At 41.4% G+C, this 26,403-nt stretch overlaps 2 protein-coding genes across 7 annotated transcripts in view; one reads left to right on the forward strand and one right to left on the reverse strand.

Annotated features, from left to right (window-relative positions):
* The window catches only part of NAA16 (N-alpha-acetyltransferase 16, NatA auxiliary subunit), a 67,415-nt gene extending 61,865 nt beyond the window's left edge, over positions 1-5,550 (reverse strand). For 3 of the 5 annotated variants that reach the window (XR_014013603.1, XR_014013604.1, XM_081214802.1), the window contains exons 1-2: positions 5,239-5,548; positions 1,429-1,513 (exon numbers count right to left, since the gene is read on the reverse strand). Coding sequence is in view for 2 of the 5 variants with exons in the window: in XM_081214802.1 (XP_081070928.1) it covers positions 1,429-1,513; positions 5,239-5,292 (139 nt within the window). In the remaining 3 variants the exon portion in view is untranslated. Of the gene's footprint in view, positions 1-1,428; positions 1,514-5,238 lie in introns of all 5 variants that reach the window. The other 2 variants (XR_014013605.1, XM_081214801.1) reach the window with 2 other exon arrangements.
* Positions 5,551-5,601: 51 nt separating this feature from the next.
* Positions 5,602-26,403, forward strand: part of MTRF1 (mitochondrial translation release factor 1) — a 76,119-nt gene continuing 55,317 nt past the window's right edge. Inside the window, exons 1-4 of one of the 2 annotated variants that reach the window (XM_081214803.1) lie at positions 5,602-5,684; positions 22,592-22,749; positions 24,619-24,709; positions 24,937-25,952. In XM_081214803.1, coding sequence (XP_081070929.1) covers positions 25,535-25,952 — 418 coding nt within the window. In that variant the 5' untranslated portion in view covers positions 5,602-5,684; positions 22,592-22,749; positions 24,619-24,709; positions 24,937-25,534. Of the gene's footprint in view, positions 5,685-22,483; positions 22,750-24,618; positions 24,710-24,936; positions 25,953-26,403 lie in introns of those variants that run through there. The other variant, XM_081214804.1, reaches the window with a different exon arrangement.

Consider the following 26,403-nt stretch of genomic DNA (forward strand, 5'->3'; position numbering starts at 1 on the left):
TAAAAGTATATTTATGTATCTGCTTAAAGCTTAGCCCAAGTCCTTTTCTGAAATTCCTCAGGCTGGGACTGAGTTGGTAAAACGCTTTCTGTCTTTCTGAAGACTCTATAAAGGAGGTTAAGATTATTCTGCTGAAAAAAGGTAACACAGCAGGGTCCTGAGTCCTGTTGATTACATCTACTGCAACAGACCTCAGCTTTCACATGAGATCAAGCCTACTAAGAATCAAATCATCTGATTCATACCCCACAAAATCATTCAATCTACCTTAAAGAGATGTACAGAATTTAAAAATCACCTTACTCATTATTGGAACAGACTTCACTTTTGGCTGCAAGTTTATTCCAATGAATCCCACTTAGGCTAATTAACATCAGTTTGCATTTGAAAAGCACGAGTGGCAACCCAAGAATATGTTGAAGGTAGTTAATCAAAGATTGTTTAGAATGAAATAATTCTCTGAATAATCCACTAGAAGGGAATTAGACTAGAATAATGGTTTTCAAACTGATCTCTATGGACTATGGTTTTCAGAACGGGTGATCCAGCAGTCCAGGCCCCTATGACCAAACATCTTATTTTATCTGTTTTTACATAATGAATTTCCCCATGAGCTCCCCTTTGGATAAGGGTTCCACTGCTAAACAGCTTGAAAACAAGCTTTAATTTCTAAAATTCTATGAAATTACTTCTTTCCATTTCCTTCAAAGAATGTTTTAAGTGTTACTAGAAAGCTGAGTAGGGTCAGCCTATTTTCCCAAAACGATAGTCTCAATAATTACTCAAGTCTAATATTCAGAAACCCCAATCAGCTTTGCTCTGCTACAGGACCATAATTTACACGTCTAACCTGATCCATCCTTTTACCAAACACTGGTCACCAGTGAAAAAGGATGAGACAAGCAAATACAGACTTACTAACATCAGTGCTAGAAAAACAACCCAAGATAATACAATGGTAAATCAGTAGTATCTTATTTACATATGAAGGTTAGCAGATAGATAAAAAAATACATCTACCAAAAAATAAAATGCATTTGATTGTATCTTCATACTACTTTGGTATTGAAAATATTGTTCTAATTTTACACATGAGAAATCAAGGGATAAACTTAAATTCTATTCAAAGTAACAAATGAAATCAGGTCTATAAAAATACAGGTATATATGCCAATTACTCACCAATATATCAACCAATCTTTTCTCATCTAAAAGTAAAGACTGTATATACACCTAAGCATAATAGAAGTAATCTAGAATAAGAATGATATGAGGCATATCTGTAAACGTTAAACATTTATGCACTCTAATAGAGAACTACAAGGCCATGGAATCTGGGAAGTATTCTTCTTTCACAGTTGGGAATCCTATCCATCTGGTTTTAGAATTAGATTTCCCCAAAGTAATCTCTCATAGGTGAGATAATACCTCCATGTTCAGCAAATTTGGGGTTTGAAAGAATCATCTTGCAAAACTTGAGGCCATTTTTGTACTGCTTCTGTTCATAACATTTCTGTAAAGAAATATGAACAAAAATTATTATATAAAATGAATATACATGTAGCAACTTTTCATTCCATTATATAAATTCTAAATTCAAGATCCAAAATTAGGTCTAAAACATATGTGATGGAAAGGTTTTGTATCAATTCGTATCAGTTATAACACGAAGTTTACCTCTGTTACCTACTCCTTGCCAAACTATTCTGGTATCTGCGTATTTTCACTTTTATAGAAGATAAAGAGAAAAACACCTTAATTGTCAACCAACACACTGCTACAGCTTTCTTTTATTCAAAATCCAAAAGCAAAAACATATGTGATAACACAGAAAACTACTAGAAACTGCATTAAAAGTCTTTGCTACTTCAAGAATGGAACCAAGGCATACACACAAAAAAATACTGCTATTTACTGAGCAACTACCATGTGTCTGTACAAAACTTGCTATAACTCACAACAACTCCTTAAGGTAGGTGTCATGACCTCCACCTTACAGATGTAGAAACTGAAACTTAAAAGTCCATTAAATTAATTTATAAGTGGCTCAGCTTAGTTGCAAACTCTCCTCTGACTCCAAGACTATGGTCTTTCCATCACTTGTAGTCTAATACAAGTGTAAGCAAATCTCTTACACTTATATTAGACTAGATTTATTTAAGAATAAACCCTCTTTATTCCTCAGTGCCACCAGCCAGGCTAAGTAATCACGCCTGCCCTCCACAGCCATTAACCACCAGAACACCACATCTTTAACTCAATCTCTCACTTACGTGGTTACGGGTTTTCTTTTTAGTACTCAACGTGCCAAGCTCATTCCCACTTCAGGGCCTCTGCACTTGTGTTTCTTCCACCGCCTGAAATGTTGTTCCTCCCCACATCTTCCCATGGCTGATTCCTTACGATCAAGTTTTACTTATCATCTACCTGACAACTCTATCTAATACTACCAGCCTCTTACAGCACCCCCAAAACACTCTATCGTATTACTCTATTTTCTACACAGCGCTATCATTTCCTGACATTCTTACTCATTTTTGTACTTATTTTGTGTCTATCTTCCCCACCATACCGTAAGCTCCTGAGAACAGGGACCTTGCCTATTTTAAACACTGCTGCATCCTCAGGTTCTAGACAAATAAGAATTGCTCAATACATAGTCAATATATACATTCAAGTTCAAAGCAAAACAGTACCAGCAAAGGAGGAGGAAGAGATGAATTCTTGCCAACAGGGGTGGGATATGGAGAGGAGAATTAGGAAAGTATTCATAGAAAAAAATCTTTAAATTAAGGCTTCTTGATTGCCTATGGGGAAGAGAACTTACTGGTTGGGAAAGAGGATAGGAAAACCTGAATTTTGAACCATGCGAATATATTATGTATTCCAAAAATATTAAAACAAAAAAACAAGCAGAAGGAGCTACTGGGGAAGAGGAAAAGGAGAAATATTATATTTTTTTCTGCCTTACCAAGTGATCTGGAAGTAATAATATCATACTACCAATAACAGTCATAGTAATAGTTAACACTTATTGGGAGCACTTACTATGTGTCAGGCACTGTTCTCATTTATTCCTTACTTAAATACCAGGAAAGCCTATGAGATACACGTTATCTACATTTTAGATGGAGAGACTGAGAAACAGTTACTGAGTTTACACAGCTAGTAAGTGTCAGAGCCACAATTCAAGCCCAGGTAGTCATCTCCAGTATCCGAGTACTCAGGTTAAAGAAAAGTCTTAAGTTCAGTAAGGAATATCTACTTAGTAGAAAAGATAGACTCTAGTTTCAACTTTGCTACTAACCAGACTGAGAACTTTAGACACTTAGTCATTTACCATCCCTGGGTTTGATTGTCTCATTTGTAAAAGAGGGCCTGTAATAGCTCCAAAATTCAACAAAACATAATGCTAACAGCCAGTCTGGGGGATAAGATAGGCAGGTACAAGCCATGCAGAACATGTGATAAGCAACCTGGTGAATTTGTATGGGTGTCTTTCAGTAAAATGATAATTTTTAAAAAACTACTGTTGGTGGCAAAGCATTTTGGTCCACCAACCAAACTTTAAAGAATTTTATTATAGACTTCTGTTTGCTATGGAATTTGTCATAGTAAAACTTTATCCATACTTATTGCAATTTGAGACAATCAAATCATTCACTTTTGCAGTATCCTCCTAAATTCATGTAACGTTATAATAAACATTACATACCCAGATAAAAAATGTTTAGCATTTCCCAATTTATTTGGGGATAAAATTAACTCTGCAGTGGTCTTTACATTTTTTTATAACTAGAGTAATAATAAATCATATAATTGTTTTTCATTATGCTACTGATAACATGATTTGAACTAGAAAATTTCCATATATAGAGAAAATAAGTGTCTGTCATCTTTTAGGTATAATACCAAATGTCCTGAAATCCAACAATTTATAGATAATTTTTAATTAACATGTTTCAGTTTCCTTAGACCAAAAAAATAACAACAAAACACCCCACCCAAAAGGGGCAAAAAAGTTCACTTCTCCAATTCCACACTGCGAAAAATACAAGGGTATGAGAAAAATGAAAGTAAAATAAAGAAAAAATATATGCAAAGTCGAATGAAGTAATCTGCCAAAATGCTTTAATTAGATTTATGTTTTTACACTCGTTTCTCATCATTTGCGCAACACTAAGCACCATATAAAATTAAGACAAAATTTTCATCCCATTTACTATGTAGCTTTTGAAGACTAGGTGTGACGTTTCTACTTGGCTTGAAACAGAACGGCCACTATGATTATTTTTTTATCTGCAGTTGCTTATACTTCATTTTATATATAATAAAGGTAAGCAACAGCTAATGGTCATATAACCAACACAAGCTCTGATTAATAAATTCACCCTTAAAATCTAAACGCTGGTTTTCAGATGAAAGACAATCAGTCTCCAGTGTCTATTGAGAAAAGCAAAGGCATGTTGCCCCTCCTCCCTGGAAAACCATTAAGGTACCAGGACGGTGACACATAACCCACAGAAAACTCCCCTCTCCACCCGGCAGCCGTCATCATTACGGGGCCATTATTCAGGTTTCTGATCAGAATCAAAGTAAATGCACCCCTCAAGTGCAATACCAGCCAGTCCGCGCGGCTTTAACCACTTACAGGGCCTGTACGAGTTAAAAACAATCAGAGCTGTGTTCGGCTTTAGAACTTAGAAATGCAGTTCGAGTCACGTACTTCCCAAAGAGGAAATAGGCAAACTCTCTACCAAAGGGAGGATGAGTCTCCGAGGTTTTAGTTTCCCGTAACCGGTATAAATCGGATCCCACCCCATTACAAGACCGCTCCCGCTTTCAAAGGTGTCAAGGTGCTCTGTGCAATAGATTCCACATAAAGCAATGAACGAACACCTGGACGCAGGGATGCTGGCAAAAGTAACTGGGGTGGACCGGGGGGAGGAGGTCGCGAGGCCGGCTGCCAGGCGCCGCAGGAGGGCACGGGCCACTCCCGGCCGCGCCCAGGCCCAGGGTGACTGCGGCGGGAAGATTCTGGAAGGAGCGGCCGCGGAGGGAGGGAGGAGAGCGGGGTGGCGGGCCCTGCGAGGCGGGGGTAGGGCCGTGCGGGTTCGCGCACAAACAAAGAACCCAGGGGGGCCGGGCCCAGCCGCGCAGGCGCCATCGCCGCCAGACAGTTAGCCGCGCCGGGCCCGGGGCTGTCGGGGGTGGGCGGCGCAGCCACTGGCCACTCACCAAGATGCGTTTGAAGAGGTTGCTCTCCTTTGGCGGCAGCTGCACGTTCGGCATCGCGGCTGGAGAGGAGGCTGGGTGCCCGCGCGCTCCGTTTCGCGGGATGGGCACCGGGACGAGCCGCGGCTAAGAGTCGGGCTGCGGGCGACGGGTCAGTTCATTGGCCTAGACTTGGGGCTGAGCAGCCTGGGCAGAGCTGTCGGGCAGGGCTGGCAATGGAAAAGGAAGCCGGTCTGGGTAGGACGCCCTTCAGCCCCAGCCTGGCTTTGGGGCAAGCGGCGGCGGCTCCCGTACGGGGCAAGATGGCAGCTAGGGCCCGCCCCCCTCGAGCGAGGCGGCGTGCGCATGCGCAGGGCGCCCCGCGGCGAGGAACTGGGACCCTGTGTTAGGCGGTCGCTTCTGTCACCTGCACCCAGGCCCCGGGTAGGGCGCTTGCACCGTAGCCGTTCGTAAGTCGCTGCCTTGTATTGTGCTTTGGTTGTTAAGCTTCTGGCCCAAGATAATGTTAGTTATATCAGAATGTGACTTTTTTGATTTCTCTCCAGTCAGGAATTTAAACAGTGCTGGACTCAAAGTAAATTTCTTGATGTAGGACAAACTTGTTTTCCTTATTTTCTCCCTCGACTTAGACTTTAAGAGAAGCCTTTTCTCTCCAGGGCAGAGCAAAGAACTATTCACAACGTATGTGAGGTCACTGGGCAGGACTTGAAAAGGGCTAATGTGAAAGCACGTTTGAAATGTCAGAGAAAAATATTCTCAGCAGTTTAGAACACCTAACATTGTCAGTGAGAATTACGGTGGTTTTATGGGGCGCCTGATTCCCCAGGTCTACCTACGCTTTCTGCTCAGGTGGTTCTCCTTTATACAAGCCCTATAATAATGAAAGAAAAAAGATTCAAACCCAGGATCTTCCAACTCTGGGGCGCTTTCTACCATACATAAAAGGCAGCATAGTGACAGAAATGTGTGAGTCTAGAAAGATCTGGACATACATTGTTGACAAGAATAGCCGTATATACGGTGTAGGTTTAATATTAAGGTATATGTAAATATTAGGTACATAAACTTATACATGTTCTGGATCTTCATTTGTGCATGTTTGTGAGACTACAGGGTAATTGATGCATAGTTGCATTTAATGGGCTGTAATCAGAACTTGGTTGGGCTTACTTGATTTTTTTTCCCTGTAGCCTGAGTTGGTTGGAGATGGGAGAAAGTATCACCTGAGTCTTTTTTTTTTTTTTTTTTGGCCGCTCTGCAGGGTTTGCCCGATATTAGTTCCCCAGCCATGGATCAGACGCGCACCCTCAGCAGTGAAAGTGCAGAGTCCTAACCACTGGACTGCCAGGGAATTCCCTCACTTTTAAAATAAGGAAGGGGGCCTCCCTGGTGGCGCAGTGGTTGAGAGTCCGCCTGCCGATGCAGGGGATACGGGTTCGTGCCCCGGTCTGGGAGGATCCCATATGCCGCGGAGCGGCTGGGCCCGTGAGCCATGGCCGCTGGGCCTGCGCATCCGGAGCCTGTGCTCCGCAAACGGGAGAGGCCACAACAGTGAGAGGCCCGCATACCGCAAAAAGAAAAAAAAAAAATAAAATAAAATAAGGAAGGGACTGTTATTAAAACGGGGGAAGTCCAGAAGGGCCTATGTGTTCTAGACAGAAACTAGGCTCCCCAAGCTATTAGAGAGGAAGTAGGCAAAGAGGGCTTCATGGGAAACTTGGCTGAGTGGCACCTGAGCTGGTGGTGGTCTCCTAGGCCAGGGGTCCCCAACCCCCGGGCCACAGGGGCCACAGACCGGTAACAATCCGTGGCCTAATAGGAACCCGGCTGCACAGCAGGAGGTGAGCGGCAGGTGAGTGAAGCTTCATCTGTGTTTACAGCCGGGCCGTATTGCTCCCATTACTGCCTGAGCTCCGCCGCCTGTCAGATCAGCGGCCGCATTAGATTCTTATAGGAGGGCAAACCCTACTGTGAACTGCGCATGCGAGGGATCTAGGCTGCACGCTCCTTATGAGAATCTGATGCCTGATGATCTGAGGTGGAGCTGAGGCAGTGATACCAGCGCTGGGGAGCAGCTGCAAATACAGATTATCATTAGCAGAGAGGTTTGACTGCACAGAGACCATAATAAATCAGTTGCTTGCAGACTCATATCAAAACCCTGTCACTGAGTGGCAAGTGACAATTAAGCTGCATCTTACAGAGTAGACTGGACATAAGCAACACACTTCGGGTGTCACTGTCTCCCATCACCTCCAGATGGGACCATCTAGTTGCAGGAAAACAAGCTCAGGGCTCCCACTGATTCTGCATTATGGAGAGTGGTATAACTATTTCATTATATACTACAATGTAATAATAATAGAAATAAAGTGCACAATAGTTATAATGTGCTTGAATCATCCCAAAACCATCCCCCCACCCCCTCAGCCCCCGGTCCATGGAAAAATTGTCCTCCACCAAACTGGTCCCTGGTACCAAAATGGCTGGGGACCTCTGTCCTAGACGAGCAGCAGGGACAGGGGAGTGCCTGCTCACAGCACCCTCTGACTCCACCACTCCTATAGTCTCTACTCACTCTTTGCTCACCATGACATTACTGATTCCTGAAAATTTTTTGGCTCCCAGTTTACCTACATCCTCAGATGTAAAGGGTTAATTGTGGGAAGAGCAGAAGCTCCAGTGCTCCAGTCAGATTATCCCTTGATCCTCATAGGACATGGACTTTTCTGGAATGTACCTCAGCCAGCTCCAGCCACTCTGCCTCACCTCAATGCCGACTTCAAAATGACAAGTTGCAAAAAGAGTGCACGCATACCTCGTTTGTCTACGGTGGGATGGGGAGTGAAGGGAGAGGTGGGGAATTGAAAAGAATGTCAATATCATAGCTGGTAGTTGTCAGCCTGAACCTTAGAGTGTCTAAAAGACGTGATGCACACACAGTGAGAAAGCCTGGATTAACCCATGGCTGTAATTTTATCACTGACTTCCTCTAGTCTGGAGCAAATCTTATTTCCACCTTTCAACAGAAAATGGGGTTATAATAACATTATGGTAATCTTGCACACCAGGGTTACGTGAATGTAATGCTTAGTCACTCCTAAGCCCTTAGAGAAAAAACAACTGCATGGTAAGTCTGAACTCATTGTCTCTCAGGAAGAATGCTGAAGCCCCACTGAGGGCCTCTACCCAGGTGTTCTCTCCTGGTGCTTCAGGCAAGGTGGACGTCCTTTAGAATCATGCACATGGTAAAATAACAGTAGCAACACCTGTGAAGACCTGAACAGTTCCTGGAGCACTTTTTACATACGGGATATGGGCCAGTGATTCTCCTGCAAAGTCTCGTCGAGCCAAGGAGAAAAGAATCTAGAAAAGGATGGTCTCCACCCCATATACATAGCATATCTTACAAAGCCAGCTGACAGGGTAAAATCAAGTCATTTGCTGCTCTTCCCACCACCAAAGGGATGGAAAAGAACTCATCAGATTGCGTAATGTTTCTGTTCACTTCTCCCTTCCGTGCTCTTGTTTCAGAAAAGAGGGTACGTCATTCCTCCCTGGGAGCTCTTGATCCCATCTCCTTTTGCTTTTCCTGAACTTTCATTCATCGGTTATTCCTCCCACTATTTGCATTTTCTCCCTCCTTATGTAGTTTATATTCTGTGGGAGGAGGCGGAGAATAAACACATAAAGAAACAAGATTATTCCAGACTGTGGGAGGTCCTGGGAAGGAAATAAAACAAGGTCATGTGAGGGCAATGGGGGTTGAGGAGAGAACAAATGTGTTTAAATACTCGAAATACTTCAGGTACTCAGGAATGATCTAAAACAGCTTCTGGAGCGGTGATAACATGAACAGAGACCTAAAGGATGAGAAGAAAATTAACAAGATGAGAAATTGGAACATCGCTTTCCAGTGAAAGGGAACCACGTGCACATGCCCTAATATAGGAACATGATTAAAAGAGTCAGGTTAAGAACTACAGATTCAAGGAGGTGGCTGGGGGGGTCATGTGGGGAGGAAGATGGTATGGTTCAGTTGAAACTGTAGCCCAGGTTGTCTTCGGTTTGTCATCTTAGGCAATGTGGTTTGGTTTGGTTTCATCCTAAACCCAGTGAGGGAGCCACTGAAGCATTTGAAGCAGGAAAGCTACATGATCTGATTTATTTTTTTAAAAGGTCACTCTGAAAGAGATAATGGGGTTTCTTCTAGGAAAGTGCCAATTCTAATCTAATCCTCCTTAAGATTTGGCTTCTGCCTCTTTTGAAAATGTTCTCTGAAATCTCACCAATTCATTTGTTCAGTACTTAGTTATGGAGCACAATGTGACAGACAGTCTTCTGACAAACAAAACTAGCTGCCCTCATGAAGCTCACATGTTAAGGATTGCCTAGTGGCCAAATCCAAAGATTTTTTTCAGTTCACAGTTTCCTTAACTTCTCTGTAGCATTTCACACAGTGGATCACCCTGTCCTTGACTTTTTCTGCCTTCAGTCACCAAGCCCCAGCAGAATCCTGGGTTTCCGCCTGTCTCTCCTCCTAGTCATTCTCTGGGTCCTCCATCATCTCCTCCTCTTTCTTTTTTTTAAAAATTAATTTATTTTATTTATTTAGTTTTGGCTGCATTGGGTCCTCGTTGCTGCACAGAGGCTTTCTCTAGTTGTGGCGAGTGGGAGCTACTCTTCGTTGTGGTGCACGGACTTCTCATTGTGGTGGCTTGTCTTGTTGCGGAGCATGGGCTCTAGGTGCGTGGGCTTCAGTAGTTGTGGCACGCGGGCTCAGTAGTTGTGGTGCATAGGCTTAGTTGCTCCGCTGCATGTGGGATCTTCCCGGACCAGGGCTTGAACCCGTGTCCCCTGAATTGGCAGGCGGATTCTTAACCACTGTGCCAGCAGGGAAGCCCCCCCTCCTCTTTCTAAATGTTGCTTGTCTAGACAACTTGGCTTTCTCTTTCAACAGCAGCAGTAAAACCTGTTCATCAAGCAGCTGCTGCTCATCAGCGAGATGAAATTAATAATTCTCCTGCTCCCATAGCCTCCATTATTAACACCAAGCAGATTACAAATCTGTCTCCCGTTTCAAACCCTCTTGATCTCTTAGCCTTCATGCCCACTTGTTTGTTAAATATCTCTACCTGGATGTCTTATAAACATTTTCTACTTGAACAGTAAAAATAAAACTTACCGGGGCTTATATACAAACTCCCATAGGAGTTCGTGAGGGAACAATCAGCACCTTTTTCCCCATCCCACTGCCTCCCCCCCAAATCATAATACTTCACCTTCATTTAAGGACAGGATACTTGAGTCTATACTCACCAGGTTTGTTGTTTTTTTCTCCTTTTCCTCTTGGTCACTATCCTTCATTTGTTCATTTGCCAAGTGACAATAGTTGTCATTTCAACGTCACTCCTAGCATCCATCTACTATGATTCCAGTAACTATATTTATGATTTAAAACCCTAGCCTTGGATGAATAAACTGTGGTACATTTAGACAATGGAATATTATTTAGTACTAAAAAGAAATGAGCTATCAAGCCATGAAAAGACATCAAAGAATCTTAAATGTATATTATTAAGTGAAAGAAGCCAATCTGAAAAGGCTGCATACTGTATGATTCCAACTATATGACTGTCTAGAAAAGACAAAACTATGGAGACAGTAAAAAGATCAGTGATTGCCAAGGGTTAGGGGGAGGGAGGGGTGACTAGGTGAAGCACAGAGGGTTTTTAGGGCAGTGAAAGTATTCTGTATGATTCTATAGTGGTGGCTACACATCATTATACACTTGTCAAAACCTATAGGGTGTACAGCACCAAGAGTGAACCCTAATGTAAACTATGGACTGTGGGTGATAATGAGGTGTCAGTGTAGGTTCATCAGTTGTAGCAAATGTATTGCTCTGGTGGGAGATATTGACAATGGAAGAGGCTATACATATGTGGGGACGGAGGGGTTCCATAGGGGAAATCTCTGTACCTTCAGCTTCATTTTTCTGTGAACCTAAAACTGCTCTAAAAAATACAATCTAGGGGCTTCCCTGGTGGCGCAGTGGTTGAGAATCTGCCTGCCAATGCAGGGGACACGGGTTCGAGCCCTGGTCTGGGAAGATCCCACATGCCACGGAGCAACTGGGCCCATGAGCCACAACTACTGAGCCTGTGCATCTGGAGCCTGTACTCTGCAACAGGAGAGGCCGCGACAGTGAGAGGCCCGCGCACCGCGATGAAGAGTGGCCCCTGCTCGCCACAACTAGAGAAAGCCCTCGCACAGAAACGAAGACCCAACGCAGCCAAATAAATAAATAAAATGAATTTATTAAAAAAAAAGATTTTAAAAAAATACAATCCATTAAAAAAAAAATCCCTAGCCTTACAGTTCCTTGGTTTCATCTACAAAGACCTTCACCTTCTACCCTATTTTAGCTACCCACTCCCATGGCCAAATTTAGAATCAGTAAGACCTGTCCCTCCTCTTAAATCATAAATTCTAGCAATCTACTACCTTATATTTTATTTTATTTCATTTCATTTCATTTTACCACGCCACACAGCATGCGGCATCTCAGTTCCCTGACCAGGGATCGAACCTGTGCCCCCTGCAGTGGAAGTGCAGAGTCTTAGCACTGGACCACCAAGGAAGTCCCTTAAATTATTTTTAAATGAGAAGAGATTGCCCTTATCCTTTTAACTCCAGGGAAACTTGTTTCAACAGGCATAACTACCTGTTATTGAAGATGAGATGCCAGCTTCTGGGATTAGTAGCCTGTCAGGGTGACACTGAGAGAAGCCTTTTTGCCATTACACTGAGGTTCCAGCATCCTGCCTCCAGCATGAGCCAAAGGGCTGTTGCTCTCAGAGGGTTGTTCTGTGTACACCTATCATTTCTGATGCTAGTGACTTCAATCAGATTCTTTGAGGGACAATTCATGTTCTAATGACAATCTCCTATCTTTTCTTCTACAAACATTTGCTGATTCCTTAATAAGAGCCTTTCACTCTTCAAGATGCAGGGGATCACACTATTTTCTCCTTATCTATTCACTCATTCAAACCCCATTTGTGGAATGCCCCTCAGCACCCATCACTTTTCTTCTTTCTTCTCCTCTCAGCAGAAACAGTGCCTTCTGGACTTCCCTGGTGGTCCAGTAGTTAAGAATCCACCTTCCAGTGCAGGGGACACGGATTCAATCCCTGGTCGGGGAACTAAGATCCCACAGGCAGTGGGGCAAGTAAGCCCGTGGGCTGCAACTACTGATCCCACGTGCCACAATTAGAGAGCCTGCACACTGCAACTACTGAGCCTGTGTGCTCTGGAGCCTGCGTGCCACAGCTAGAGAGAAGCCCTTGTGCCACAACTAGAGAGAAGCCCGCTCACCGCAACGAAAGATCCCGCGTACTGCAACTAAGACCCAACGCAGCCAAAAATAAATAAATATTAAGAAAAAACCAGTGCCTTCTGGCCTATGCAGAATTAATTCCTCCAACAGTGCTTAGGAGGGAATACATTTCTACCTTCTTTGGAGACTTTACTTCTCTCTCCTTATTCTCCCTTCTCTTCTCAATTACTGTAATCATTTAATAATAACTGTTATTGAGCACATACCCTGTACCAGACACTATGTATAATTTGCTATTTCTTATTTAATCCTCATGAAAACACCATGAGAAAAATACTATTATCCCCCTTTTACAAATGAGAACTGAAGCTTAAAAAAAGTAAATTTATACCCAATTATGAAACTAAGTAAGAGCCATCTCACCAAAGTTCATGCCTGTAGCTACTATGCTAAACTGCTTTTCATAGCATACTAATGAGTTTCCATAGATCCTTAGCCAGCCTCCTTCAGTTTATTTTTTGCATTAATTTCCAAGGGAAGAATCTGTATTAATGGGAATCTGCATTCATTTTCTATCACTGCTGTAACAGATTGCCACAAATTATGTCTTAAAGCAACACAAATTTATTATCTCACAGTTTTGGACATCAGAAGTCAGAAATGTGTCTGCAGGACCATGTTCCTTTTGGAGGCACTAGGAGAGAATTTATTTCCTTGCCTTTACCAGCTTCTCCAGGCCACCTGCATTTCTGGGCTCATGGCCCTTTCTTCCATCTTCAAAGCCAACAGCAAAGCATCTCCTCTGCTCTCTGACCTCTGCTTCCTCTTCACATCTTCTCTCTGACTCTAACTCTACCGCCTCTCTCTTGTAAGGACCCTTGTGATCCCACTGGGCCCACGAAGATAATGCAGGATCATCTCCCCATCTTAATATATTTAATCACATCTGCAAAATCTCTTTTTGCCATATAAGGTAACACAGTCACAGATCCCGGTGATTATAGAGTGTTACACACATTCAGCCTACTACATGATCTTTGTAAAATACAAATCTAATGATGCTTTTTTTTTTTTTTTTTTTTTTTTTTTTTTTTTCTTTTTGCGGTATGTGGGCCTCTCACTGCTGTGGCCTCTCCCGTTGCGGAGCACAGGCTCTAGACGCGCAGGCCCAGCGGCCATGGCTCACGGGCCCAGCCGCTCCGCGGCATGTGGGATCCTCCCAGACCGGGGCACGAACCCGTATCCCCTGCATCGGCAGGCGGACTCTCAACCACTGCGCCACCAGGGAGGCCCTGATGCTTTTTTTAAAGTATCAATTTATTTATTTTGGCTGCTCCGGGTCTTAGTTGCAGCACTTGGGGTCTTTGTTGTGGCCTGTTCAGTTGCAGTATGCAGACTTCTTATTTGTGGCAAGTGCAATCTTAGTTGTGGCATGCACGTGGGAGCTAGTTCCCAGACCAGGGATAGAACCCAGGCCCCCTGCATTGGGAGCGCAGAGTCTTACCCACTGGCCCACCAGGGAAGTCCCTAATGATGCTTATTGCTTAAAATTCTTCCATGGCTTCCAGGAGAAAGCTGAGCCTCTTCACCTGAGAATGTGAAGCCCTTTATGATTTGGTTCCTGCCTATCTCTTGAAATTTCCCAGATTCTCAGTGTGTATCTGCGATGCCCTTCCTATGTGTGCCTAGCTCACTTCTCCTTGTCCTTCGGAATTCAGATTAAGGATCAGCTTCTCTCAGAAGCCATCCCTGTCCCTGACCCTGATATGGCTGCCTCTCCTCTACACTCTCGAAACACTCACTACTCACCTCTAATGTAGTGCTCATCGTAATGTGTTGAAGTCACTAACTTACTCGTCTCTTTCCTCCATTAGACTGAAGTCCCTCTGGATCAGACACCATGTCTTATTTAACTGTGCATTCCCTGTGTTTTACAGTTGGTGCTAAGAAATATCTTTGCTGGATTAATCATATTCCTGTAGCACATAGCATAGTATCTTATGGATAGTACAGAGTCAAAAACATATTTGTTAAATTGAGCTATAGTTGTTTTCACCTCCTCAGGAATAGGAAAGTAATTTATCATCTTCTGCCAAAAAAGATTCAGAATTTGGGACTTGTATCTTGCTCCCCAGAACTGTAAAATGAAGCGTGAATAATAAATTGCTAAGTATAATACAAGGAAAGATTCAGCAATATTACAAGAATTGTAACTGAGATTATATGAGAGCTTAAATGAAGGACTATGATAAGTGGATGAGCTGATCTATCAAAGACACTGACAGCTGGAATGGAGTCTGTTTTCCTCACCACTGAACCCCTAGCACTTAGCAGAGTACTTGGCACATAGTAGATATTCAGTAAATACTGGTTTGATGAAGATAATTTCAATGAATTGCACTCCAGGCAGAGGAATTAGTATTGTTAAGAAAAATTGGGAGACTCCGAAATAGGCAAAGAGATTATAAAACCTCCTGTTGAATTAACTGTTTTTCATTGTCTTTGAGCTATTTTACAACTCTTTTATGTTGTAGAAAGCTGCTAACAATGCACATGATTCTTTTACTGAGGTTGCCCTTTTTAAAAAAATTACTTAATTAATTTATTTTTGGCTGCATTGGGTCTTCATGGCTGCGGGGCAGGCTTTCTTTACTTGCAGCGAGCGGGGGCTACTCTTCATTGTGGTGTGCGGGCTTCTCATTGCGGTGGCTTCTCTTGTTGCCTAGCACAGGCTATAGGTGCGTGGGCTTCAGTAGACGTGGCTCGCAGGCTTTAGAGCGCAGGCTAAGTAGTTGTGGCACTCGGCTTTAGTTGCTCCTCGGCATGTGGGATCTTCCCAGAACTGGGCTCAAACCCTTGTCCCCTGCATTGGCAGGTGGATTCTTAACCACTACGCCACCAGGGAAGCCCTGCACATGAGTCTTTTCCCTAGAAATGCAAATTTGTATAACTGAGATGCAAGTGGTTATGTCTTGCGTGTACTGACCAGTTTTTCATCTTTTAAACAAATTCAATTCGGCATTCCTTATGGTGTATTTATGTTTTCTCTTTAGATTTTGTTTAACAAATTGTAACATCTCTCATTAATGAATAATTAATTAAGTTTAAAAATTGACAGTTGTACATTTCATATTTATACAGAAGTCATAATCTTACCTTTAAAAAATATCTTTTAGGGCTTCCCTAGTGGCGCAATGGTTGAGAGTCCGCCTCCCGATGCAGGGGACACAGGTTCGTGCCCCGGTTCGGGAAGATCCCACATGCTGCGGAGCGGCTGGGCCCGTGAGCCATGGCCACTGAGCCTGCGCGTCCGGAGCCTGTGCTCCGCAACGGGAGAGGCCACAACAGTGAGAGGCCCACGTACCGCAAAAAAAAAAAAAAAAATTAAAAAAAAAAATATATCTATATATATCTATCTATCTTTTAGCAATATGAACAAAAAAGACAAGTTTGAAGATGTGTTTTGGGAGAAATAAGGAGTTATCTGGTTGAGCTGAAACATGAGGTTCTTGGAGGCTATCATGAGAGAAGAGAAGAGGCTAGCTAGATTGGAGTCAGATCCTGGAGAGCTTGGGAGAACGATGTGCAAGTTAATGAGAGAATACGGGCAGCAGAATCAAGGTCACAGTGCAGCCCAGCCTTTTTGGTTCAAATCCCTTTGGCCACTCCTCATCTGTCTGTTGGGCACAGTCTTGAGCAAGTCACCTAGCCATGCTGTGCCTCAGCACTTCGTAGGGTTGTTGGGAAGATTGAGTGAGTTAGTTAAATGTTAAACATTTAGAGCACTACCTGGTAAAGAATAAGTACTCAGTGAATGTTCACTACTATATTATTGTTACAGTTCACAGTTCTTTACCTGAAATACTTGGACCAGATGTTTTCAAACTTCAGGATACTTTGGATTTAGAAAGGAAATGCATATACCGTACATTATAACACTTTCAGCAGGATCTGGAGCAGCAGCCTGTAATCTAACAAACAAATATTTCTTTTTTAAATTAAATCAAATTAAATTTTATTTTTTATTGAAGTATAGTTGATTTACAATGTTGTGTTAGTTTCACGTGTACAGCAAAGTGATTCAGAGATATATATTCTTTTTCATATTCTTTTCCCTTGTAGGTTATTAGAAAATATTGAATATAGTTTCCTGTGCTATACAGTAGGTCCTTGTTGGTTATCTATTTTATATGCAGTAGTGTGTACATGTTAATCCTAAATTCCTAGTTTATCCCTCCCCCCATGAATAAATATTTCTTCAGTAAAAAATATGAATATTTATTCCAAGTGGGATAAATACAGATATAAATAGCCTCACTTCAGTCTCAGTTGGTAGGCCTGCCAAACTGGGTTTGGGTTAGGGCAGATTTGGCCATCAAGTAAGTTACCAAAAACCCTTCAGTTTTCAGAGATTTTTTTATATTTGCATTGAAAACAAGGTTTTTCAGAGCTTTTGGGATTTGAGAATTGCAGAGAATTGCCGTACTACTAAAGTAAAGAAAAAGATAAGATTGAAATAGAATTTGGAAATCCTGGAAATTGTTCAGAAAGCAAAATTTTGAATTTGATCACCTCTCCATTTTGGCAAAGTTTTAATTTTTTCTTTTAAAAATTTCAAAGCAAGGGCAACAAATAGTTGATGAGGAAAAGTTTCTCTTTATAGAGATTCCAAATACTAAATGAAGTCAGGGGACTTCCCTCGTGGCGCAGTGGTTAAGACTCCACGCTCCCAATGCAGGGAGCCCAGGTTTGATCCTTGGTCAGGGAACCAGATCCCACATGCATGCCGCAACTAAGAGTTCGCATGCCGCAACTAAGGAGCCTGCGAGCCGCGACTAAGTCCCGGCACAACCAAATAAATAAATAAATAAGTGAAGTCAGAATGATAAAATATCACCATTTTGCAACTTCTAATGTAATAATGGATCTAGGCAATCAAGAGCTTCTAGTATTTAAAAAAGACACAACTAAATATTTTGCATCTTCCTTTGTAAGTATCTAACCCACCTATGAATTAGTTTTGAAAAAAAAAAAGTAAATATGACTCTATTCAAGCTTCCAGACCAGTTTATAGGAAATACAGGAAACAAAGGAACATGATAAACACCACAACACAAGTCTAGAAAAATCTAGACTGTGTGAAACTCCTCAAGGCAAAGGATCTGGTCTCTTCAACAAATGCATTGCAAATAAAAAAATTAAAAAGAGGGGGGAACCTGTAGATTAAAACAAACCAAGTATTATATATAGCAACAAATTGCAATGTATGGACCTTATTTGAATCTTGATATGAACAAGCAAACTGCCTCCCCCCACCAAAAAAGAAAAAGACAAAAAATCTGGCACAATCAGGGAAATTTAAATACTGACTAGATATTTGATAATATTAAGAAGCTATTTTAATTTTTAGGGGTGATCATATATTTCAAAATTCTTTATCTTCTGGAGATGTACACAAAAATATTTACAAACGAAGAGTTACGATGTCTTGTATTTGCTTCAAATTAATCCAGTGAGGATGAGAAGAGAGAGGAAGGAGGGAAGGTGAAACACTAAGTTGATAATGTTGAGAATTCATGATGAGTGCACAGGGGTCATTTTACTGTTCTATTTTTGAACATGTTTGAAACTTTTCATAATAAAAAAGGAAGAAATAAAAAGATATATATCTACATACACACAGAGTATAGATTACACTGTATTCCTCAAGGGAAGATTTTGATCTAAGTTGGAAAGTACTTTAATGCTTATAAAGGGTATTTGAAGACTACTGTTAGTAGAAAAAGATGGAAAAACTAAACTCATTGAAATGAAAATTTGAAAATGTATAGTTCAAAACTGAAGGAAATAATTTAAGAAAAATATTTAGCCTGAAATCTAGGATGAAAAATGGAAGAGATGAAATTACCAAGAAGTTGTAGGAGACAACACTAAATGAGCTTGTTAACAAAGCTGACCTCAGCCTAGGCTAATACCAGTTTATGGGGTAAAAGATGAGTTTCCAGGATCTACCCTTTTATTATTATTATTAGAGTAAAAGAAATACATCGTAAGTTGACATTTCAAGACCCCTTGAACACCTCTTGACTCTGAAAATAACTTGCGATCTAGTTTCAATAATGCCAGCAGGTGGCGTTTGTTAGCTTTATTTTTTTCAAGCTCCGAAAAATTTGAGAACCAGTATGAACATGTGAAAATAAGAAATGCTCTTTTTTCATTCTTTGTATTTCGCTTCTCTCGGGAAAAAATAGTTTATAAGAATACAAATAGAATAAACTCTGTTTTTTTACTTTTCCACCATACTGAGAGCTTGAATTTTGTATTAAATTGCTACCTGCTTTCACTTTTTCTATAGTAAAATATATCTGATTAAAATCCCAAGCCATTGCCAGTCTTCCCATTGTGAAATGTCTCAAGATGTGGTCAAGAGCCAAACTCCCGGGAATCAGAAAGCCAGGTGTATCTTCACAGTGTGCTAAAAAACAATGTGCTGGGCTTCCCTGGTGGCGCAGCGGTTGAGAGTCCGCCTGTCAATGCAGGGGACACGGGTTCGTGCCCCGGTCCGGGAGGATCCCACATGCCGCGGAGCGGCTGGGCCCGTGAGCCATGGCCGCTGAGGCTGCGCGTCCGGAGCCTGTGCTCCGCAACGGGAAAGGCCACAACAGTGGGAGGCCCGCGTACCGCAAAAAAAAAAAAAAAAACCCAATGTGTTATGGCTTGTGTGCTGAGATTTTATGTTGCTTTCAGTGCCACTGAAAATTTCCAGATAGGACCAAAGTTTCAACTTAGCCTGGAATAATCTCTATGTTCACCCTTGTCTAGCTCCCCAAAGAATGTCCAGGGCTGAGGAAAGTCTGATGATCTGCTTCTCTCGGGGTAAGCCCTAAGCAGACAGTTGACTGACGTGAAATCTCTGCTGAAGGACACAAATCGACCTCTTGTAAGTACTAGAGACGCGAGTGTCCTCAGAATCTTTAAAAGAATCCGGAAGTCTTTGAGAGGAAGTGAAGTGAAAATCCCCATTCCCTACCCCTTTGGGTTTGGGACTGATTTCCTCTAAATGGAGATGAAAAATGACCCCCCGTATTTTGTTGTGTTAGCATGCTCCAAGGTGGAGGAGGGGGACACAGGTCATTTAGCTTCTGACAAAGAGATACCAAATTGTCAGTGCCCATTACAAATTCATTCAACAAAGAAAGTATTCATAGTTGACTTTATTGTGAGAAATATTTCAGACATGGTAGTGCTTGTTTCTAATTTAATCATAATGCTAATTCTTTTTCCCCCACTGAATCAACCTCTTTTATTACTATTTCTGGAAACTTTCATCCTGTAATATATCAGATTTCTTGCAAATAGAAGTTGTTTAACTTCATAGAACAATTTGAGAATAATAACTTCCATAAGGCTTTTCAATCAAACATGAAAGAATGTCTTTTTTCTTTTATAGCTTTCTTGTTTACAAAATTTCAAGAAATTCATAGTACTATGAAAAGGAAAATAGAGATTACCTATAATTCCACCAGATTTTTCTTTTTTCTTTTGGCTGCTCTGCACGGCTTGTAGAATCTTAATTCCCCGACCAGGGATTGAACCCAGGCCACAGCAGTGAAAGCACCAAGTCCTAACCACTGGACCACCAGGGAATTCCCTCTTCCAGACTTTTAAATATGCATCACATACTTTTTTTTAATCAATTAATTATTTGTTTATTTTTGGCTGCATTGGGTCTTCGTCGTTGCACGCGGGCTTTCTCTAGTTGTAGGGTGCAGGGGCTACTCTTCCTTGCCGTGCATGGGCTTCTCATTGCAGTGGCTTCTCTTGTTGCGGAGCACGGGCTCTAGGCACATGGGCTTCAGTAGTTGTGGCACGAGGGCTCAGTAGATGTGGCTTGTGAGCTTAGCTGCTCTGTGCAGTCTTCCCGGACCAGGGCTCCAACCCGTGTCCCCTGCATTGGCAGGCAGATTCTTAACCACCACCAGGGAAGTCCCACATACGTTTTTTAAGTGAAATAGTTTGATGAGTTTTTTAAACATTCTCTTTCACTTAATAATATATTGTGGACATCTTTGCATATTAATAAATATAATTATAACCACATTACTTTCTTTAAAAAAACATGGAGGAGGAAGCAATATTTATAGTCTTTAGGGATTTTCTTTATTAAATTTAGAAATAACATTCATAAAGTATATAACGTTTCATGTATATCTCCATAAATGTTTACATATGTAAATGTCTTTGCTTGGGCTGCCATAACAAAGTACCATGCTGAGTGGCTTAAACAACAGAAATTTATTTCTCACAGTTTTGGAGGTTGGAAAGTTCAAGATCAAGGTGCTGGCAAGGTAGGTTTCATTCTGAGACCTCTTCTCTTGGCTTGTAGGTGGCTGCTATCTTGCTGTGTGCTCACCCCCTGACCTCTTTTCGCTTGTTGAGGGGAAGAGGGGGGCAGAAAGAGACTACACAAGCTCTCTGGTCTCTTCCTGTAAGGGCACTAGTCCTATCAGATTAGGGTTCCCTCTATATGACCTCATTTAACCATAATCACCTTAAAGGCCCTATTTCCAGTGGGGTCATACTGGGGGTTAGCTTCAACGTACTGAATTTGGGAGGGATTAGTCCATGGCACTAAAGCTTATTTTTTAAGAAGGAAGTTTTATATATACTACTTAAGTTATATATCTGCATACATTCATCAAAATAAAGAATTTTGTTGGATAATTTAGGAGAATGATTTATGGGGTACTTTGGTATTCGTGAGAGCAAAGATTTTTGTCTTTTCTGTTCATTGCTGAAGTCTCATGTCTATAATAGTGATTAACACATAACTGGTGCTCAGTGTTTACTGCATGAAAGACTGAATGTTTTCTTTTCTTTTTTCTGAAGGAGGGAAGCAGTATCAGAGCTTAGGAGCCATAGATCATTAAGACAGATTGTCTTCATTGAATCTCAGCTCTATCACTTACTAGTTCTTTTACCTTAGACAAGTGACTTAAACTCTCTGTGCCTTAGTTTTCTCTTCTGCAAAATGGGTATTTTAGGGTTGTTGTAAAGATTAAATTAATTAATAAATAGGCTTAAGCCATTTAGAGTAGTATCTAATATGTAGTTGGTAGAAGTAGATACCTTGAAATAGGCAATACATGTTAGATATTTATATTTATGCCTAATTCTCCTTTTTATATATGTGGTCATAAACTAAGAAAATATCTTGTGAAGTTGCTAATGTGGAATTCTTGTTGCCTCTGCTTTTCAGGAAGAAATACTAGGGCACAGAGGTCAAATGACTTGTAAATGTGATCACCAATGTAAATGTGTATCCTACTTGAATATTCAAAGTAAGGCAATATATTTGCATTTTCCTGGAATTGTTTATTATTTAGGATTTTTAATGCTTTACTTAATTGATGGTTTACAAGCTACAAACTTAAATTGAGCCCCAAAATTGTGTTTATGTATACAACAGCTATAAATTCACTAAGCTGTGGCTATATGTGGCTTTCATATTTTGGATCCTCATGATTAAAAAAAATACAACTTTATAGTCTCAATTAGTCATTAGGTATCTTCTCAGGCAATGGAAGCTGAAAGTACAAGTATTAACATGCAGAATCCTGCAAATTTTTGAATGATGAAAAGGGATCCTCATTTAAAAAAATCAGGAATCTCTGCTCTAGTGGCTCTTGTATATCTTGTATATCTTGATCTCTTAATCAGAACTGTAGAGAACCTCCCTTCTGGGCTTGCCTGAAACTGTGAAAACCTTTGGCCTAGGGGGTTGGAGGCTGGGCGTTCGTCCGAGATAAACTACAACTCCCAAGATTCCCGGGTGGGAGCTCTTGGGAGTTGTGGTTCATTGAACACTGCGGCACCAATGCCCCGGCACCTGCCCTTCCCCTTCCATCGCAACCTACACCCTGGGCTCAGAATCCGGATGAGTAAGTCGCTTGGTCATCTCTCTCGTGGGAATTTTTCTCGCTTTTCCATTTTCTCTTTTGTTTCCTCTGTTAGCTTATTGTTAGGCACACGCCAGGACTACTCTTCTGGAGAAGAGTCGAGACGGAAGAGGCGGGATCAAGCTCTAAGCCGGAAGGGGTGAACCCGGCAGTGAAAGTGATCCGGTGCCTGTCGGGCTGAAACGTAGTGGAACGCAGAAGGTTCTGACCTCCGTAAGGAAACCTAACGTCCTTTCTGTCTTTTTTTTTTTTTTTTTTTTTTTTTAACGTGCTCACAGTTCACTTCTCTTTTCTGGTCTTAAAAGTCTATTTTCCTTCTGCAGCTTTTTTTTTTTTTTCCCCATGGTGTCTCCCTATGGGAGACCGAGTTAGTGTGGCTTACACGTGATGCTCTTGTGCCGGCTTAGTGTCACTTCTGACTTGCCAAGGCTGAGAGTTGTTCCTAGAGTATCATTTTATTTTTAATTTTTATTTATTTAATTTATTTATTTTTGGCTGCGTTCGGTCTTCGTTGCTTCGCGCGGGCTTTCTCTAGTTGCAGCGAGCGGGGGCTACTCTTCGTTGCGGTGCGCTGGCTTCTCATTGCGGTGGCTTCTCTCCTTGCAGATCACGGGCTCCAGGCGCGCAGGCTTCAGTAGTTGTGGCATGAGGGCTCAGTAGTTGTGGCTCACGGGCCCTAGAGCACAGGCTCAGCAGTTGTGGCGCACGGGCTTAGTTGCTCCGCGGCATATGGGATCTTCCCGGACCAGGGCTTGAACCCATGTTCCCTGCCTTGGCAGGTGGACTCTTAAACGACTGCGTCACCAGGAAAGCTCCTAGAGTATCATTTTAATCCTGTTACTGTGGGGGTGGTGGGGTGGTGGTGATGGAGAAGGCTTGCTATTCTCAGGTATAGATAAACCTAAAAGGTAAACGTCTTGGGATTTACTTAACATTGAGGTTCATGACCTTGAGAGTTACTTTTTCTACTATTTCTAAAATGGAAATTTAGCTAGAGGTGTTTTAACAAAAATCTTTTTGCCATTTTTTATGTCCTTTTTCAAATGAACACACTTTCTGTGACTAGATGTTGTTATAGACCAGGGTTCCTGGTCTATAGATATTGATCAATATCTTAATTAATCAATAAATATTGATCAGAGGCCAGACAAGAAATTCAGGCAAGGCTATATTGTGGCCCCTGCTGCAGCAGAGGGGAGTGAGCAGGTTCCTTACATGGGGTGAGGGTAGGGGTTTGTCCAGGGAGCCAGCAGAGGGGTGACTTAAGTGGTCTGCCCATCCCCTTGGCTGTGTTGTGTGCACGGGGCATGCGCAGTACCCTGCTTTTGCTCCCCACCCCCTGCTTTTGCTGCCAGCTCTTCAGAGGTGCCAGTTGGGCTTTTTGGTCTTCTTTTATCTAGTTGTCCAGAATTTGCCCCAACTGCGCATGCACACAGTTATTTTTAGCCCCTATTCGTTTCTTTGTATTTTGTTGCTTAAGGAAACATTTGTCCAGGTGCAAGCATTGCAGCACTGCAGCAAATGGTCCCAGGTCCAAGCTTGTCTCAATGTGAAGACACGCAGAAACTCCTGCTGGAGGACTGTAACATTTGTGGCTACTGTGCCTTGGTGCATGCTTCCCGCAGTCCTTTTCTCAATGTGATTCAGTATGTTAAATTTCCTTAGTACAACCCTGCAAACTGAATATTTTAGAGACTATTCTGAATATTTTATTTCCTAGGAGATAACAGTATCCAAGTTAGCTGACTTACAATGATCAAATGAGCTAATGTGTGAATACACCTAACGTAGTAGGAACACTGGAGACAATAAAGGTTGATTCTGATCAATTTTGAACCTTATTTCAATTTTGAACCTCAGGATTTTAGGGGCAAAGTATTTTTCTTAGAACACTTTATCTTCTCTTTCTTACTCAGTAAAACCATTGTGTACATTTGTTAGCTCTTTTGATTATCTCTATTAGAAGGAAGAACAGATAATTACTGTACGTAACTAATTTCACCTAACATGTAATTATTTAAAGTAATTTTTCAAAGTAATTTTTCTTCCTGATTGTAAAAGTAGTATGTGCTAAATGTATAGGAAACTTGGAAAACACGAAGAAGTAGAAAAAAAAAAGGAAGCAAAAGGAATCCATAATCCCACAACTCGAGATCATCTTACTAACATTTTGGTATGTTTTTAGTTTTCTTTTTTCAAAATAAAGCTCTTCCTCAACTTATGATGTGGTTATGTCCCCATAAACCCATGTATTTCATATACTGTAGACAAATTTGAAAACCTAATTGAGATTATATTGTTTAGATTCTGCTTTTTTCATTTAATATAATTATCATCATTGTCTTTTTCTTTTTACCAAACTTTCTTAGTCTGTTAATATGTAAATTTTCCGTCCTTTAGGATCTCAGCTAAAAGGGAAGCACCTTCGAAGAGTGATTGCACAGTTGGGAATGAGAAGCACTGAAGCCTGAACAGGCAAGCTGCATTCACCTCAGCCCTGCCTGTGTCTGGCAGAATGAATAATCATGATTAAGTTACTTGACTTCCTTGGGCATCTGGATACCTAAGAATTAGACAAGGAAGTAGTGTTTCCTTCAAACTTTAAAAATCTATTAATATGTGAACCACCTAAAGTTTGCATGATTATTTCATACTTGTCAAGAGCTTATTCACACACTCAATTTTAGATTCTGGGTACTTTCTAGAAAATAGCTGATTTAACCCATTCTATTGATATATTTATTAGTTACACTCCTACTCATTTGCCTTAGTTAATTATATATGTTGAATGGGTAGAAAACAGCACTACCTTCATTTATGTTGTTATATTCACAGATTTGAAGATTTGTTTTCTTTTTGTGAGTTATTGAATTTAGGGACTGTGTTTGGAGCTGGCTGAGGCAGTGAACTGAGCAAGATTTCTTGAGGCTCCTTCTAGCTTTTATATCTGTGGAGTTGATATTTCTCAGATTGTGTTTATTTTGTTTCAGATGCTGAAATGAATCGTCACCTGTTTGTTTGGCTTTTTAGACATCCGTGTCTTAATGGTCACCACCAGTGCCATGTCCATCTCCATTCTCATCAACTTACACAGATACCTCTTGACACAAGGCTGTGGGTTTTTAGACGGAACAGGAATCCCATTCTCCATTGTCTGTTAAGTGAGAATTGGTCCAGGAGATATTGTCATCAAGACACCAGGATGCTCTGGAAGCATAAAGCACTACAGAAATATATGGAGGACCTGAGTAAGGAGTACCAAACACTTGATCATTGTTTGCAGCATATCTCTGTGAGTGAAGGGGACCGGAGGTCCTTGAATCAACGACATGCTGAGCTGGCACCGCTTGCAGTCATTTACAAAGAAATTCGGGAGGCTGAACAAGCCATTGAAGAATTAGAATCAATGTGTAAAAGTAGGTAAAAGATGTTTGTGTACAAGTACAGGATTGATTTTCTAAGTTAAAGATATATTGAACACAGTCTTTTAAAAAGCCTGCACATAGTAAGCCCTGCACTTGGAAAGGACAGGACTCTGTACTCTGGGTGTTTGAAGTATTTCAGCTACTAAAGAGCAACTGCTAAGAGATCGAGGTCCTTATGGTACTTGCCAAGAAGCGCTTAGGGTCTGGGAGACTAAATACTGACCTTTTCAGAAGCTTTAATTTATTAATAGATCTTTATTGGGCACTGTCCTATGTGCTACATACCAGGGACACAAAAATACAATTCCTACCCCGTCAGAGGGCTTATATGGTATGGGTATTATTTCATCACCCCAAAAAGAAACCCTGCACCCTTTAGCCATCTCACACCAACACCCCCCCATACCTGCCAGCCCTAGACAACCACTAATCTACTTTCTGT

The sequence above is a fragment of the Mesoplodon bidens genome, assembly GCF_964165515.1.
Source record: "Mesoplodon bidens genome assembly, chromosome: 17".
Classification (NCBI taxonomy): domain Eukaryota; kingdom Metazoa; phylum Chordata; class Mammalia; order Artiodactyla; family Ziphiidae; genus Mesoplodon; species Mesoplodon bidens.